Raw genomic sequence first — 18,738 nt, 5'->3', positions numbered from 1 at the left:
GCAGGAGTGTGACACGAACTGGGCAGAGACGGAGAGAAGCTGAGTGTGTGGGTACAGGTTTGAAGCCATACATGTAGGTTGCGTTGTGTAAACAGGATGTTTGTTTAGTGCATGAGAAGACGCTTGCAGGACTGCACCGCACTGTATGCTGCCACTCATAGTGTATGCAAATATTCCTGTACATGTGGTTGTGTGAATGTGTGTATGTTTGTGGGTGTGTGCTGTCTTACCCATAGTGGCGGCTCGACTGTCCTCCTGATCTGAACCGATGCCTGTGCGAGGACTACTGCTCTGTTCAGCCTCTGAGAAACAACAAGAGAACAAAGACACACTGTTAACAAATGTTTGGCTCCATGCAATCCCTTCATGTTGCTCAAACAAAAACAGATTAAGTTAACATAACTGCTTAAAAAATTTAAGTGGATTGAACATAAAACAATCAAGTTGTCCACTAAAAAAACTGATTTTAAATAAGTAGCTTAAACAAGCAGCAAAAATAGTGGGAAAACTCTGTTATATATCTCTAATTTATATCTTATAAACAATATTATTTAAAGCTGAAAGTGCATAATTGTCACAATCACCAGTGATCCAGGCTTGTAGACTACTGGGAACCATTCACTTTCACTCAGGACTACAAATCCTGTCATGCACCACACATTCACATCTGTTCCGGGTTTTCTACAGATTGCTAAAACACACACAGCTGAAGCAGTTCAGAAGTGATTACATGGACTTTAAAAGCAGCACAGGCACACACACCAGTGGCTGAGTCTTGTTTTCTGTACTGTAACGGTTTCCTTTGCCTTGCCATGTTTGACCTTTTGCCTTGTTATATCGTTTACATTGCTTGTCGCCAGTACTGATCAATCACCTGTTTATGACAATGCCTTTTGGATGATCTGTATGTTATGCCCCTGTGTTGACTGTTGCTTGCCTGCTGACCAATCTCCTAATAAACTCTGCATTTGTATCCGCAACTCCTTGGTCCAGCATTCCTTCACATTACAATGATGAGCTGAGGTCAATAATCAGAATTTCGTTCAACAGTGCTAACAATACTGAATCAAATCTCATATCTCAATTACATTAATATTGCATGTTTTTTATGTTTTGCAAACTTAAACATTTAGGTTCTGTGTAACAGTACTAGAAAGTAACTAGTGTTTGAATGATATTTACTGTAAGAGCATGGTTTCGGCTACATTCATTCTTTCATGGCGGGGAACCACACCAAAACTAATGCCTGCCATGGCTACATTACAGCTTCTCATTTAAAATCTTCAGTTGATGCTGTTTTTTTATAGCGGGTTATAATCGCACCAAAAAATATTAAAATGTAAGTTAATTATAACGTAGTAATAGTAGTAGTGCTGTGCATTATTTGATTAACCCTTTAAGGTTACATGCTGACTGACTGACAGGTGCGCGATGCGTGAGGCCAGCAAACACGATGTAGCTTACAGTTTTGATGAACACATTTTCCATAATTATACTTTTTTATAGATAAAGGTCAATGGTTCTGCATACAGTAACTTTATCTTGTTGGAGTTTATAGCCATTTCACTTTTCTTCAGGATGCATCAATGCCGTTCTGTAGGTCTATTAGAGGCATTCATAAATATTTCAAGCAAATCTAATAAATGTTGGAGACCTACTCATTAAATAAACACACTAAATCGAACTTCAGCAGCATTTATTTGAGAGCGCACAAGAAAATCTGTGCTTGAGCAGTGTATATTTGAGGGCGTGCAAGAAGTTTTCATGTAATCTCGACTTGTAATACTGTGCTCATGACATTTGTTATTGAAATAACGCCATAGGTAGTTGGAAGATCTGTGTAAAAGGCCTGCCACCACAGTTAGAAAAAATCCTAGAGAAAACACTGAAGTGTACTGCATTAGTTCTGCTTATTCAATGTCAGGATGAAGAGGTCATTTAAAAGTGTTTACATTTTTATTTTCATGGGAAATATACAGTCAATTTGGGGTAATTAAAACTGCATTATTTGAGTGAGGATACCTAATTAATATATTTTATGGTAACACTTTACGATAAGGTTGTATTAGTTCATGTATTTACTAGCACGACCAAACAATAATTAATACATTTATTATTGTAGTTATTAGGGGTGCAACAACACTGACTTCTCATGGTTTGGTTTTAGGTCACAGTTTCAGTATATGTTCAGTATAAAAGCACTCTCTGCAAGCAAGATACAATACAAAATGAATACAATACATCAAAGATAATACTAAAATAAACAGTGCTATTCAGGTTATTCATGTACCTAACAGTAGTTACATAAACGGAAAAAAAAATAATCCTGCATACTGTATATAATCTTCACCATACAAATGAAATAAAGGTTAACCATTACTGAGCTAAATAACTATTCAGTCAAGACCAGAGTGATTTCATTATCTTTTGCTGTTTGAATAATATTAAAAGCACGGACAGCAGGCATAAGATGTTTTCACTTTCAGATAATTCACAGATGCAGCACAATGAGAACATACCAAGGCATATGGACGTAATTATTGGTCATTACTGAGTTTTACCGTTGAGATGCAAGACTTCATTTGCGCATCGTAACTTTCATTCAGCTGTTCAGATGAGGCACCTCTCAGATCTCTGGTGCATTGCACAAATTCTGGTTCTGGGCTTCTGGACTGCGCACATTTTCATTTTTATGTGAAAGCTTCCCAAACTGAAATGCTCACTCATTTACTCATGGACATACATTCAAGGAAATGCAAAATACATTTTTTAAATTTAAATGCAAAACCGAAAAAACACAATATCCATATGCTTATTGTACCATGGAGGTCGTACTTAACAGTTCTATATAATATTGAGTATTGCTGCCTAGTAGTTATTCGTTTTTGTTAACGTTAGTTAAGTTGACTTGTTAACTTGCAGTAATGCCAACAAGCAGGAATTTGTATTTTGATGTATTTTAATGTAAATGTTAAACTAGGGACATTGTAATATTTAGTTTTTCTGCAATATATGTTAAAATATGCATGTATTTTCACCAGATAGCTTGAATAAAGCTATATTTGGAAAAGAATCTTTAATTTAGACGGATTTTGGATTATTCGGAGAGTAAATCATTAATATAATACAGTAAACAACTTAACAGCATAAATAAATACAGTAGAGCAAATATAAAGGTAAAACAAAGATTGCTTTTAAAATAGAGCCAATTTCTGAAATAAATAGTCATTAATATTAAAAACTGTACAATTTCTTGTGGTTGAATGCATTCACAAGCCTTAAAACACATGCAGATGATAAACCTTTATTCTATTATGGTTAAACTCTACAAATGTCATGTTTTGGAAATTATAGTTCTTCACAACATTCCATAAACTGTAATGTGACTATTGCAGATGTGCAAATTGTGATATCAATTGTGAAACAATATATTGTGCCCTATGCTAAACTTTGATTAATGAATGCTGTACTATAGGGACTAATGCAACCTTATTGTAAAGTGAAACCCATATTATGTTCATGCACATTTGTTTTTAAATTATGAATTATAAACATTACAAATACCTTATACACAAACAATCTAGAAATTAAAATGTCACATAAACAAGTAAAACTCTTAAACACTGGCAAAAATAAGCAAGCGTAATATAAACTCAAAACAAACAAATGATAAGCAGATGAATAATTACTCCAGTTCTGTAAATGCTGTTATTGAATGAATGGCAATCATAACCGAACTGCAGCAGCATTAGTCTTGAATTTTTCCCAAATCCGTGTGTATGTTCAGTGAACAAAGACATCTGACGTGTTGGCATGTGGTCGATCATGTCAGCGATAGCTTTGATAATCCGACATAAGAACATGTTTCTGTATAAACAGCAGAGAAAGCGAGCGCTCTGTATGTTTTAAATAAATCACTCATAGGTTAGCATGCGCTCTGATACACGGACGAGCTGAGACAAGGCCAAATGGCTCATAAGCCTCATAAATGAGAAACACACCGTATCAAAGTGCTCCAAAACCATTCAAATATTCCCTTTCTTTTCAACTTGTTTGGCAAGGCCCAGCGTAATCTCGTTGAACCCTCTATACTGGCAGAGCTCGGGGATTATATTGCCAAAGTGTAAACTCATTGAAGCAACACAATAATGACAAAACAACCTAATCCAACCATAAAACCTTCCCATTTGTGCGCGTTCCAGCTCTTTGCCACACGGATGTGAGGGAAAACGCAGATAAACACATAAAACGGATTCGAGTCAAGAAGCGGCGGAGGATTTTCTGAATAGGGAATGAAAGAATGGAGGGGTTACCGCAAGGACTCTGGCAGGCGTTCAAAGAAAAAAGCCGGTGAAAAAAATATCTCAAGCTGGATAAATAAATAAGAGAGCTCCCTATCAGATGGGCCGCGCGCCACTGCCAGTTCAAAGCCGAGAAGAGTCCGACCGGCTGCACACGTCTCAATGCAACGCTTCATTAAGACTCTCACACTCTTTGTGGCCTGCTGGACTCTGAGGCCGACCGCAAACTACTGCTCGAGACACATCAAAACACACAACTGCCATGCCAGAGCAGCCATCTTTCTTATGGGTAATTCAATGAAAGCCAAGGTGAATTTGCATGTTTTACTCCATTAAAGTGAAACAGGGTATATAGTAAATATAAAGCCAGCCTTTACTGGATCAAATAAACTAAAATGTCATGTTGGCAAGTTGAAGTTAATGTGATAGCCATTATATTATATACACCCCCCCCTCCCCCCCCTTATAAAATCAATTGATGTCAGTTTTTTGCTTTCTTCTTATTTATCTGTGTTCAACAGAATAAAAAGGGTTATAACCAGATGAGGGAGAGTAGATAGTGTGTACATTTTTAGTTTTGGGTGAACTTCACCTTTAATATAACTTTTTTCTAAACCTGTTTGAGATTTTTCATCTATAAAAGATATTTTAAAGATCACATGTAAATATACTGTGACATTTAATCTATTGAGATGCCGTAGTATTTCCCTCTGCTTAAATAAGTCATTAAAGGACAAGCAATTATTACTTCAAAATATTTTCTTTTGTGTTCAGCAGAAAGAAAATTTACTCATCCAAGTTTGGAGTAACTTGAAGGTTAGAAAATGTTCCTTTGTGGGTGAACAATCCCTTTAACATTGGGCCCTGTTTAAACCTACACATTGGTACTTACACAAACAGTACACAACTTTTCACACAATTTTTGTTTTTATTTAAATATGTCTTTAATGGTTGTCTGGGACAAGAGGATTTTTTAAAGAAACAAATGATAAAATAAATTCAAAATATTATTTAAATCTCCTACCACAGCTATGCTGATGACACTCAAGATCTACTAGCCTTATTGCCTAATGACTTCAGCCCCATTGACACCCTCTGCCAAAGCATTGATGATATTAACAGTTAGGTGTACCAAAACTTTCTTCAGTTAAACAAAGAGAAAGCTGAAGTCATTTGGATTTGGAAACAGAGATGAAGTTCTTAAGGTGAATGTGTACCTTGGCACTAAGGGTCAAACAACAAAAAATAAGGTCAATAATTCTAGAGTCAGATCTCAGTCAAAGCAGTAAGAAAATCAGCATGCTATTATCTCAAAAACATTGAAGAATTAGATGCTTTGTTTCCAGTGAAGACTTAGAGAAACTTGTTCATGCTTTTATCACCAGCAGGGTGGATTACTTTAATGGACTCTTCACTGGCCTTCCCAAATATGCAGGTCAGACAGTTGCAGCTCATCCAAAACACTGCTGCCAGGATTCTGACCAGACCCAGAAAATCAGAACACATCACACTTGTCTGCAGGTCTTTACACTGGCTCCCAGTTACATTCAGAATAGATTTTAAAGTATTATTACTTGTCAATAAATCACTAAATGGCAGATCACTGTCATCACTGCACTCACAGGATCAAGTCAATTAGAAATACCAAGAGTTCAGTCAAAGCAGCGTGAATCCACCTTCAACTTTTAGTTAAATTTTTTAATTCTTTTAATAATTTTTCTTATCTTATTTCTCTTATTCTTGTTTATACAAAGCACTTTGGATTACCATTGTGTTTGAAATGTGCTATATAAATAAACTTGCCTTGCCTTGAAGTCAGATTTAAATTTCAATGAATAATGTATCATTATTTTGACTCGCTTTGTAAACATGGTTGTCTTCGTTTATTTTTACAAATATCTAACAGCCATAAAATATCTAAACTGCAGTAAGAAACATTCATTTATTTTAACATTTTATTTTTTAACCACACTAGCAGACCTTTTTCCTTGTTTTAGGAGTAAAGTTACTTATTTTTAATATGTTTTCAGAAAATTGCATGTCATTTAATTACATCTACTGTATATTCAAGTAGATTTATACTTCCACTGAAAATAATGAGATAGAAAATAAAGTCAATTTGGATTTTTTCCAAACTATTCTTCAATTCGCCTGCTCGCATTTCACAAAATATGTAAAATATCGCCAGCAGAATTTCACAAAATATGTAATGTTTACTCAAAACATATGTGCAAAGTGCAGCCTAATTATGTTGTCCTAAGTAAAATACACATGCTCTGAGAAAAAAAAAAAGAATTATAAACTCCACAAATCTTCAAAAGTTCAATGACATTCCAAGGGAAGCAGCTGGACTGGAGCCATAAAACTCAATGTTTTGATTATGAAAAATTGGAGAAGGCTTAAACAGTAGGAGACAGATGGATGCTGAGAGGTCTGGAGTTTGTTCCAGAGGAGACGAGAAGCATTTAAAAGCGAGGCAAATTAAAATAAAAAATAACCCAACACAAAAACATAAACAAACATGTCTGTCATCGCTCCGATTCTTCGCAGGCCAGGATGATTAGCGCTGCCAGCTACACAGAGGGACACGCTCCAGTTCTCTCTCTCGCTCGGCTTTTCTCCTCCATGACTGTCTTCAAAATCCTGTACGCTCCTGCCAAAAGCTGCGGCGGTTTTCTAGGCAGGCAGCCCTCAGACCGAATCCCTGGCAAGGGGAATCGGAGGGAAGGAAAAATAAAAGTGTCATTTTGAGGGAGATACTGGCACTGAGCGCCTCTGACACATCTCACTGTCCAAAAAGGACCCATGAAGCCGAAGACACCAAAACACAAGGTGTAAATAAAGTGAGGCAGCTTCCCATCCGAGATCTCCTCATTTCATTTCCAAGGCCAGAAGAAAAAGTAGAAATGCAGATGGAAAGTATGAAGCAGTACTATGTGCTTGACTGACAGCCATTTTCTTTACACGTAGAGCACAAAGTTAATGATTGCCACTTAGTAAGTCGATTTTTCAAAAAGTGAAACAATAATGACAAAAGGAAACTAATGTTTTACACATATCTATGGGAATGATGTTGGTAGCATGCACATCAATCAATCAATCATACTTTATTTATAAAGCATCTTACCACAGTTGACCAAAGTGCTTTACCACAGTAAAAACAAATTACACAACACAACTGAAAAGTTAAAAATGCAAAAACAATACAAGAAATATTAATAAAATACAGCAAAACAATAAAACAGAGTAAAGTGGCAGTGCTACAATGCAATAAAAGCCATTTTGAACAAGCAGGTCATGCACATGCTGCAAAAGATGAATTGTTTGTGCAAAAAACAGTTAAAATGCAAATGAAAAAAATGTGTTTGAGTGCCAATGCCATCCATTTTCACTGTAGTGCAATCAAAAATGACAGGTTGCGCTTTATTTTGAAATGTGATGATTTCACACAAAAAACTAAATTGCTCAAAAAACTAAACCTGTAAAAGCTTTTTAAAGCAAAATTCATAAATAGTTATGCAATATTAGTGGCCATTTTTGGAATAAATGTTTGGAACAAATGTTTGCCAAAATGTCTAAATGTTTCTCAAAAAGTGATATTTCTGCAATTTCTAATTAAGTAACATCAAAATAAAGCATACTCCCATCTTAAAACTTATTTTCTACACAAATCTAATGAAAAACACATTCACAATAAAAGAATAAATGCAGAATAGTACTGATGCCATTTTGAGACAATAATAATAACAATGACGAAAGTGATAATTCTCAAAAGAAAATTAGGAAAAAAATACGCAGTTAAGATTCGTACCATAAATAAAAGCAGCATTGTCTCTTGAAGAAAAAAACTCCAGAAAGAAAGATAATAAATATAATGTAATGTACAGTTAAAGTCAGAATTTTTAGCCCCCTTGTTTATTTTTTCCCCAATTTCTTTTTAATGGAGATAATATTTTTTCAACACATTTCTAAACATGCTAGTTTTAATAACTCATCTCTAATAACTGATTTATTTTATCTTTGCCATGATGACAATACATAATATTTGACTAGATATTTTGCAAGACCCTTCTATACAGCTTAAAGTGACATTCAAAGGCTTAACTAGGTCATTTAGGGTAACTAGGCAGGTTAGGGTAATTAGACAAGTTTTTGTATAATGATGATTTATTCTGTAGACCATTGAAAAATATATATAGCTTAAAGGAGCTAATAGTTTTGACCCTAAAATGGTTTAAAAAAATAAAAACTGCTTTTATTCTTGCCAAAATGAAACAAATAAGACTTAATATATATTATAAAAATATTATCACACATACTGTGGAAATTTTTTTAACTCTGTTAAACATAATTTGGAAAATATTTTAAAAAAGAAAAAATATTTCAAAGGGGGACAAATAATTCTGACTTCAACTGTATGTTGAAGTGACGGCCATTTCCCAACTCCCTGCACAAATCAGATGCCAGTAACGTTCACAGCTTATGTAATACAATCGACCCTTTTCACAAGACGATGGTGTTATGACGGTGGTCATCATGATCTTAAATCCTTAAAAGTTTTTAATATTTAGATTTTTTTTTACTTATATGTACAGTGCTCAGCATAATCGAGTACACCACATTTTGAAAATGAATATTTATGTCCATTTGTCAGTGAATATAGGCATCTATTTTGATGCATTTAAACAAAAAGGATTTAATAAACAGATTCCTTTATTTATTTATTTTATTTGTTGCTTAATCCCTTTATTAATCTGGGGTCGCCACAGCAAAATGAACCGCCAACTTATCCAGCTAATTTTACACAGCGATGCCCTTCCAGCTGTAACCCATCACTGGAAAATTATTAAACGGATATGCAGTATTTATTAAAATAATATTTTAGTCACAAGACATATTTAGAAATATTTTCGAGTTATATTTATTTCTGCAAGATAATACAATTAAATATACAATTAAATTCAAGCAAAATATTGCAAAAAAAAAAAAAAATTACAACCTACAAAATTTCAACAAAATTTGTACATTTTTTTGCTTCTCTTGATTTTTGCTTTTTTATTATTTATATTTAATATTTTTCTATAACATACATTTTTATGTGTATTTTTTGGACTGTTATCATAAATTATTTTGTTAGATTAGCTCCAGATTTGGCTTCAGTACTGACTAATCTATTGTATATGCACAAGTATAATATTGCATAGCTTTCTATTAAAAATATGAATTTAAAAGATTGATTTATGAGGGGCGAACTTATATATGCTAAGCACTGTATATGTATCCACGTATGTATGTATTATATTATCTTTGTATCAAATGTCAAACAAACAATTACAGCTTGCATGAGGCATTTCTAATGCAGTATCTATGGAGCAGGACAGTAAATTTGACGTTCTTCTGGATGCTGTTATAAGTCTCACACTACTTTTTTCGTTTTCTGACAGTCTTGATAACACCATCGTGGAGTTAATCTTTTATTATTACAGTAAATGGGATTGTAAAAAAATATCTGTTGTACTCTCCCTTTCACTGCGCTATAAGAATACCTAACCATGACGACTTCCGCTACTGAGAAACCCAGAAATGTGAAAAGAGTCCATTATTCATTTAAACAAAAGAGACGAAACACAAATGGACATCCATTTTCTCATGTACGCCATTTTGTAAATCCATTTTCCCAACTCATAGTCTTGTGAACACACATTAGTCGATTAGTAACCCCAGAAATATTCTCGGCTTCCTTCTCCTTCAACAAAACATTTTAGCGTTCAGCTTCTGACTCTTGTTTGGTACGATATCTTTAGCATCTTGTTGATTTAATGGCCCCTCGCCTCAGAAGTTTCTGTCCTCGCATGCGTTTTCCATACTAAAACTGTCACTGCAGTAAAAGTGAGGTTGCTTCTAGTGAAACTTGTTGCTATTTCTTTTCATGCGAGCTACATTTGGAGCCAGGAATCAGTCATCGGCACAGCCATTTAAGTTTCTTTTTTTTCTTTTTGGCAGACATTTCATGAGCAGAGAGGAGGTTTGCTGTTGGCAGCCATTTTAGATCCCTCTTTCTGCTTTCTCTCACTCTCTCTATCTCTCACACTCGTTCTATCCCTCCCTCGTTTTCTCAAGCATAGAACAAAGTATGAGTAGCTGTACTGAAGATTGCCAGCCTGCCCATGTGCCAACTCGCTCCGTTCGGGACAGAGGAGAAAGCGAGAGGGAGCCAGACAGACAGAAAGACGGACGGAGAGGCAAATGGCCGCTGCTTAAATGGTTGGCAGAGACTCTGAAGATTTAGAAAGTTGGAGTGGGCAGAGAGTGAAAGTTTTGAGCTGTGGAAGTGACCTTACGTGAAAGACATTCCTGTGCACTGCCTCAGCCATTAGAGTGACTAACAGCTAAATAACAACATGAGGCATTACGCAGTTAGTCATGGCAGGAAGACGGAGCGAACTTTCACTCTGACAGACCCAGAAGAAAATAAACATAGTTTGCAGCTGAGTTCACAGCGCTTCTCTGGAAATCCTGCACACATCCATGGAGAAAAATCAACACTTTCCCAATTCTCAGATTATGTCATAGGCCAGATAATTCAGGGTCATTTAGGGGTCTAAAAATTACTGTGTGATCTCAATGAAAAAAAAAAAAAAAATAATAAAATAAAATAATATATATATATATATATATATATATATATATATATATATATATATATATATATATATATATATATATATATATATATATATATACATATATATATATATATATATATACACATATATATATATATATATATATATATATATATATATATATATATATATAGTCACTTGCAATACTTAAAACTTTGTTTTAAGTTGAATAAAATTTATTTTACAAGTTATTTCAACTTAAATTACATTAAACTGCATTCGCAGAATAAAAAACTAAACATGATTACTTACTTTAAAAGTAACTAAAAATTGATATTGTTTCATGACTTATTGATCACATAATTTAATAACATTTAAAGTGGATTATGATGATTTGCTTTGCTCTCACAGAAATAATTGACATAAATCCTGAAATAATCTAAACAAATATTTTACATGATTACTGTTTAAACTATATTTTTATTTTTAGAATGTTTAAAATTATATAAAAGTTGTAAAGATTAATATACACTTATTGACCACGTTATTAGGTACGCCTGTACAACTGCTCATTAATGCAATTTTTTGTTTTTATAATAATTTTTTAGGGTTTTTTAACCTTAATTTGGAGAGGACACAATAGTTTGCACACAGAAAAGTATTGGGAGCAGAGAGAGAGAGAAAGGGTCAGCAGAGGACCTTGAGCCAGAAATCAAACTCGTGTCGCTGTAAGCATCATTGCGCTATAAGTCGGAGCACTAAACCACTAGGCTATTGGCGCCGATGTTAACGCAAATTTCTAATCAGCAAACTACATGGCAGCGACCCAATGCATGTAGACATGGTCAAGACGATCTGGTGCAATTCAAACCGAGAATCAGAATGGGCAAGAAAGGTAAAAAAGTGCCATGGTTGTTGGTTCCAGACAGGCTGATCTGAGTATTTCAGAAAATGCTGACTTACTGGCATTTTCACATACAACCATCTTTAGGGTTCACAGAGAATGGCAAAAAAAAAAAAAAAAAGGAAAAGAAAATATCCAGTAAGCAGCAGTTCTGTGGGTGCAAAGGCCTTGTTGATGCCAGAGGTCAGAGTAGAATGGCCAGACTGGTCCGACATGTTACAACCAAAGTATGCAGAAGAGCATCTCTGAATGCACAACATGTCCAGCCTTGAGGCGGATGGGCTACAGCAGCACAAGACCACACTGGGTGCCACTCCTGTCAGCTAAAAACAGAAAACTAAGGCTACAATTTGCACAGGCTAACCAAAATTGGACAATAGAAGATTGAAAAAACGTTGCCTGGTCTGATGAGTTTCATGAATGTGCAGCCGACAAATCTGCAGCAACTGCGTGATGCTATCATGTCAATATAGACCAAAATCTCTGAGGAATACTTAGGATTACGGATTAAGGCAGTTCTGAAAGTAAAGGTGGGTCCAACACGGAACTAGTAAGGTGTACCAAATAAAATGGCCAGTGAGTGTAGAATAATTATCTATATAAATATTGCAATTTAGGCAGAGCAATTTTTGTTAAGTAGGTATAAGCCAGAAATAAAAGCAACTGTTAATTATACATTGCAAAGAAAAGGATTAAAATTATTTGTTTTTAATTATTATTTTAAATTATTAAAAACAGGTACTGTTTTTAGAGTTAACCAGTTTCTTCTGGGGTTCGTGTATCACTGTCTCATGTTAACGGTTTATTTTTAATGAATTAATTCAATTTAAAAAATGATTTCTTTTATTTACGAACAAAAACAAAAAACAAAATTAATCACCATTTGCTAACCCTCTCTCTTCCAATCTTCTTTTGGATGCATAAAAATATAGTTTGAAGAGTTTTGGTAAACAAATGGTTGATAGCCACTAACTTTTATACAGAACTACTAAAGTCATTGGCTACTAGTTACAAAGATTCTTCACAATATCTTCTATTGTGTTCAGTACCAGACAGAAACTCACACAGGTTTGGAAGCTGAGTAAATGACGACAGGATTTGTAGTTTGTGGTGAAATATCTCTTTAACTTTCTGTTAACAGAGTATAATCTTGGCCAGATAAACAGTGCTCTGACAGCTAAATTAAATCATGACAATCGCACATTTTACTCCATGTTAAATTAGCAATAGTGTTTATGAGTGCTCTCTTTGTCTTTGGATACTTTCTAAAGCAGCCTGTAACGTTTCATTTCCAGCTGTAGCTGAGCTGATTAAGGAAGACAAACAGAGCCGTGTGCTTCATCACTCGGAGAGGAAGAGGTGCTGTTTCCCTCAGAGCAGAGCCAATGACACAGATGATCGGAGGGCATTCAGCCTGCCCAAATACTGAAGCAATTATGAGCTGTTCCTTTACACTGCAACTGTGGAATTTAGTATGAAACAGAGGCATTCAGACACACACGCAACCCTTGAATCTTATATTAACCACACAACCTCCTAAAAACCCTTTCATGGTGGCACTAGTGAAGGCGAGCAAAGTAGTGAAGTTATTCTGAAGTGATAAGCCTATTGACAATTTCCCTGCTGGATGGTATAAAGGCAATGCTAAGAAAACCCCTGGATATAAACTGAAGGAGGAAACTGAGACATTCATAGGGAAATATCACACATACACAATGCTGGAAAAACAGACACTTGTTTCTTTGTTTATGATTAATTAGTTATGTATTTCAGTAGAACATACTGTAGCTTTTGTTTTATTCAGTTAACATTCCCACTTTATATTAGGTGTCCTTAATACATGGATCAAAAAATAAATTCAATATTCTTAAAGTGCTTATAATGTATTGCAAAACACTTCTACTGGGATTTACATGCACACCATCTCTAAGGTTTCAGAGAATGGTCTGAAAAAGAGAATATATCCAGTAAGTGGCAGTTCTGTGAGCACAAATGCCTTGTTGATGCCAGAGGTCAGAGGAGAATGGCCAGACAGGTTCAAACTGAAAGGCAACAGTATCAATGGTTCAGGCTGCTGGTGGTGGTTTAAAGGTATGGGGGAAATTTTCTTTGCACACTTTGAGCCCAATAGTACCAATTTAGCATGATGTCTATCGCACAGCCTAGTATTGTTGCTGACTATGTCCCTCTCTTTATGACCACAGTGTACCCATCTTCTGATGGCTACTTCCAGCAGGATAAAGCGCCATGTCATAAAGCGCGAGTCATCTCAGACTGGTTTCTAGAACATGACAATGTTGAGATCATTATACTCAAATGGCCTCCACAGTCACCAGAGCTCAATCCAGTAGAGCAGCTTTGGGATGTGGTGGAATGAGAGCCGACAAATCTGCAGCAACTGCTTGATGCTATCATGTCAATTTGGACCAACATCCCTGAGTAATATTTCCAGTACCTTGTTGAATCTATCCCATGGAGGATTAAGGCAGTTCTGAAGGCAAAATGGTGTCCAACTTGGTACTATCAAGTCAAGAATAGTGTTAAGTAAGTTAGGTGTACCCAATAAAGTGGCCAGTGAGTGTATTAATAAAGGCCAAAAATATATAAAGTGTAAAGGACCCAGTAAACTACTGATGTCTTTTTGTCCAAATTTAAACCAAACCATAAAATTATGCTGTTTCCAGACATGTTTATGTTCATTTTAGACAACACAATAGTAGTGTTTTAAATTCAGAAAAGTTATTATTTGCTGGAATAAACCTGAATTGCTGTTGCAACAACATTTGTTATTCCAACCAGGAAAATTGACAATATTTGTATTTGATATCTTGGAAGAAATCTTATCAGACCTTTACAGAATAAAATAATCATTAAGAATAACTTTAAGTGGTCTCTATATTGTGATCAAGGCAAATAAAGAAACATGTACTTTTATGTATGTCCACACATGTAACGGACTGACAATAAAGCTCGACTTGACTTGATCATGGTGATCAATAATAGCACTTCTGTAAGTCTTTAGTAATGGGACAGCAAGTACCAAACACTTTTTTTAAAATAAGAAATAAAGAAAAAAAGTTTAATTTCTTGTTTTGAATTTAAAGAGTGGATAACCAAAATGTATCCATGCTGCAAATTCTGAGCCCTAAAATTCAAGGCAATCATTGAAAGATCCAATGCCAAAACAAGTCTTGAACTGATTAGAACTGAGTGCTCAATATAAATGCAGTTCAGATTCAATCCAGGCTTTCGTAAAGCAAAACACAACACAACAAAACAGAACAATGCAATAAAATGCAGAACAACACAAGATGAGATCACTGATTTGGACAGTATTAAAATCTTAAAAAAATAAAAATAAAAAACTAAATTATAAATCCCACAACAACCCAAAAGTTGGTATTAAAAATAACGACAAAAACAACATGCAAATGGATATTAATTTAGAAATATGCTAAACATTACACTCATTATTGTATTAATTTATTTTCATTTTGATATTCAAGAGGAAATTCACCAATATCAAGTTAGTCTTTTATTAAAACATGGCTGTCATGGTTATCAAGTCGAAAACACTTTGTTTTAAAGTTCAATTCTTGCTATTAACAAACCATTAACTATGGCTTTTACCTCAACAAACTTCTAATTTGCTGCTTATTAATAGTTTTTAAGGTAGTAGTTTTAGGTATTGGTGTAGTAGATTTAATGTAAGTATTGGGGTATGATTGGGATGTAGAATAAGATGATGCAGAATATTTACTTTATAAGCACAACTAAATAGACAATATCTCAAAAAGGTAATAAGCCATTCGTTGTCAATAGTGAGAATTGTATTGAAACTGAAGTGTTACCCAACTTTTGTAACTTCTAAGCTAAATGACCTCATTAAAGAGAGAAAATAAGACTTTCTGTGATCTTTTGCTAAAAAATTAGGCTAAATGGAGATCTTTCAGGTAGCACATATAGAAATTATTCATATACAGTATACATAATGTAGATACAGAAGTTCTTTACTTTATTCCAACAGATGAATCCAAACAGCATTTACATAAATGTAAAATAAAATGATTGTGTCAATAGGCTTCAAATCCCTTTTAGTCTTTTGGCACATGAGCACTGAAAAGACACTGACTGGGTACAAAAATTTCCATTTTTTTTTTTTTTTTAAAGCAGTAATAACATTTATCAATTATATCTAATTAGAAGGTGATGAACACATGATGGATATTAATCAATCAGTACCATATGAAGACATTTTCAGATCACAAGCACAACCAGATGTGGCACAATATTGGACTGTATTACATTATGGTGTGTAGATTTTCATTTTGACACTTAACCTGTATGCCATTTGTTATTATGCCATTTCTAAATCTTCGTTTAAATAAAATCTTCACTTCCTATCGAATTAACCAGAAAGGTTTTATTCTAACCTCCATACTAATCTGGGCTGTACTGTTTCCACACAAATCATATCTTGGGAAAGGAGTGTACAGTCTGTAAGTGGGATGTTAGCAGATGTCATTGACAGGACAAGCTGAAGATGGATGCATGTTAGCATGTACAAGCAAAATAGAGAAAATACTGAACCAGACAAAGCAAGATCACTGTTGTGAAAATATTGGAAGAAAACTGTAAATATTGAATTGGGGCTTGGGGTTGATATGAATGCATCTCTGATGGGAACTGACTGATCTCCAAATGGGTTAGTTAATCTCAGTTTAATGCTTTCTAAAGAGGTGTTTATAAGCACAGTGCTGCTTTGTGTAAAGGGGTAACTACTGTGATGGGGCAAATAAACATCTTGTTTATTTTCTGGTATCCTGCTTAAAGAAAAAAAAAAAGAAAATCAATCTGTATTGGCCAATGACTGTAAAAAATATGGACGACGCGACAGCCCTTTTTCCCATTGAACGCCTTGAGGGCAAAACGCCTGCTTGACGGGCACAAACTGTCGCAAAAGACTGCTGAAATTGGAGCCAGACATGCGCAGAAGGATTGTCTGATGGAGCCAGAGGAGGAGCCGCGAAAATGAGCAGAGTCGAGCTTCCAATCAAACGCTTTATGTAAAATCAACTACGCCCCCCGAACTTCTCAGCATGCGTTTGCTGTCATATCAACACAAATGGATGTAATAACGTTAACAAATATGAGGGTTTTATATATTCAATCGCGCCAGCTCCAGGCCGCAGCGCATAACTTAAGTTACTCGCGGCGTCGCGGGCTGATTCCGGCTCGCATGCGGCAGCGCCTGCTCGCTCGGCCGCCGCATCTGGCTCGATTGACTCGGGCTGGAATTGGGTAGTGAGTCCAGGCATCCGGAGTAGGTCCAGCAGAGGTAACATTAGTCAGTCTGAGCTCTAAGAGATAAGTCTCCGGCAGGCGAGAATCTAGCCGGAACTGTGTTTTGCTATCTGGGTGGCTAGGCGTGTATCAGCAAACTAATAAAGCCCGAAAAAAGCCCTGAACTTAGCGAATAAACAGTGTTCCACCAGGATCATGTATGTCAGAAACTATAGTTTACTGCTGAACTCATTTTGTCATGGTAAAATAACACAGAAATCGAATAATAACATTTCAGTCTACTTCAGTCTCCTGCCGAAGCTCAGACGCCGCGCTTTGAGAAACTGTCAATCACAGCTGTCAATCACGATGACACGCCCAGCATTAAATTACTGCTAAAAACAGTTTACAAAAATGAAGATCTGCACCTATTTCAGCACAATAACCAGTGCCTTAATCGACCAGAACTATCTTTCGGGACATTTTATTGCAAGTGTAATATTTTTTTTTATTTGGGCTCAAGTCTCCTTCATTAACACGGAGGAGGCGGGCTTTATAACTTGTACTGCAGCCAGCCCCCAGGGGGCGATCTAACGGCCGAAACCTTCACTCAAACGTAGGCTTGCGGCACACTTGGTATTGGCCCATTCTTAAAAAAAAAAAGGAAATAAAAAAAAATGACTGGTGTATCCTGAAACAATACATCAGAATCACAATTTAACTGCCAAGATGGTTGTATACACAAGGAACTGTCTTGGTGACCAAAAAATATACAGAAACTACAACAATAAAAGAAGATTCATTCAATCAATCATTTTCTTTCGGCATGGTCCCTTTATTTATCAGGAGGCGCCACAGTGGAATGAACCTCCAACTTATCCAGCATATGTTTTACGCAGCGCATGTGCTTTTAGCTGCAACCCAGTACTCAGAAACACCCATACACTCTTACATTCACAAACATACACACTGAAAGAAATGAGTTTTTAGTGTAGTAAAAGCTAATAAATTGACTCTCATAATTTTTAAATTGTAATATTATTAAGTGTCAAGGATAACTAGAATTTTCTAAGTACATATTTAATATTTACACATTTACTTCATGTAATAAATAAAATGAATGGAAAAAGTTAAATATTAATTTACTCGTAACATTTAAATATCGTCACAAACCTAGCAATATTAAGTAAGTTTTAAAGGGTCACGAAACACCAAAACACATTTTTTGAGCTGTTGACAGTCATATATGTGTCCCACACTGCTAAGAACACTATTAGGACACCTATATTTCACTAAAAAGTGTAAATTGGTTGTTTTTGCGTTATTTCAAGCAAATTCGTACTTCCTGTTTGAAACAAATTTTTGAAGCTGCGTCACGGTCATGACATAATAGCGTGTATTCCAGCGTGCAGACTGGGCGTCTGTGCCAGAGTGTGTCTTATTACGTCTTACAGTGTGTTGCATTAATGCATGAGTAAGACTTGGTTCAAACCAATCAGCGCGCTCTATTGTGCAACTTCATTAATATTCATTAGTGTCACCGTCTTTACACCACAGAGACGCCACGTTGTGTGGGCAAAACAAGCGTGAAGTGTTGCTTTTACAGTTTGCTGCCATTAAGTTT

General features: G+C 35.3%; 2 protein-coding genes across 32 annotated transcripts in view; both read right to left on the bottom strand.

Moving 5' to 3' along the window:
- The window catches only part of nfic (nuclear factor I/C), a 225,336-nt gene that overhangs the window by 55,579 nt on the left and 151,019 nt on the right, over positions 1-18,738 (bottom strand). For all 31 annotated transcript variants that reach the window (XM_073910272.1, XM_073910278.1, XM_073910273.1 and 28 more), the window contains one exon: positions 231-302. In XM_073910272.1, coding sequence (XP_073766373.1) covers positions 231-302 — 72 coding nt within the window. The remainder of the gene's footprint in view (positions 1-230; positions 303-18,738) is intronic.
- The window catches only part of si:ch73-196i15.3, a 239,069-nt gene that overhangs the window by 139,166 nt on the left and 81,165 nt on the right, over positions 1-18,738 (bottom strand). The gene's annotated exons all lie outside the window — the stretch shown is intronic.

This window comes from Danio rerio, chromosome 8 (genome assembly GCF_049306965.1).
Source record: "Danio rerio strain Tuebingen ecotype United States chromosome 8, GRCz12tu, whole genome shotgun sequence".
Taxonomy (NCBI): domain Eukaryota; kingdom Metazoa; phylum Chordata; class Actinopteri; order Cypriniformes; family Danionidae; genus Danio; species Danio rerio.
This window is presented reverse-complemented; position numbering and strand designations above follow the sequence as displayed.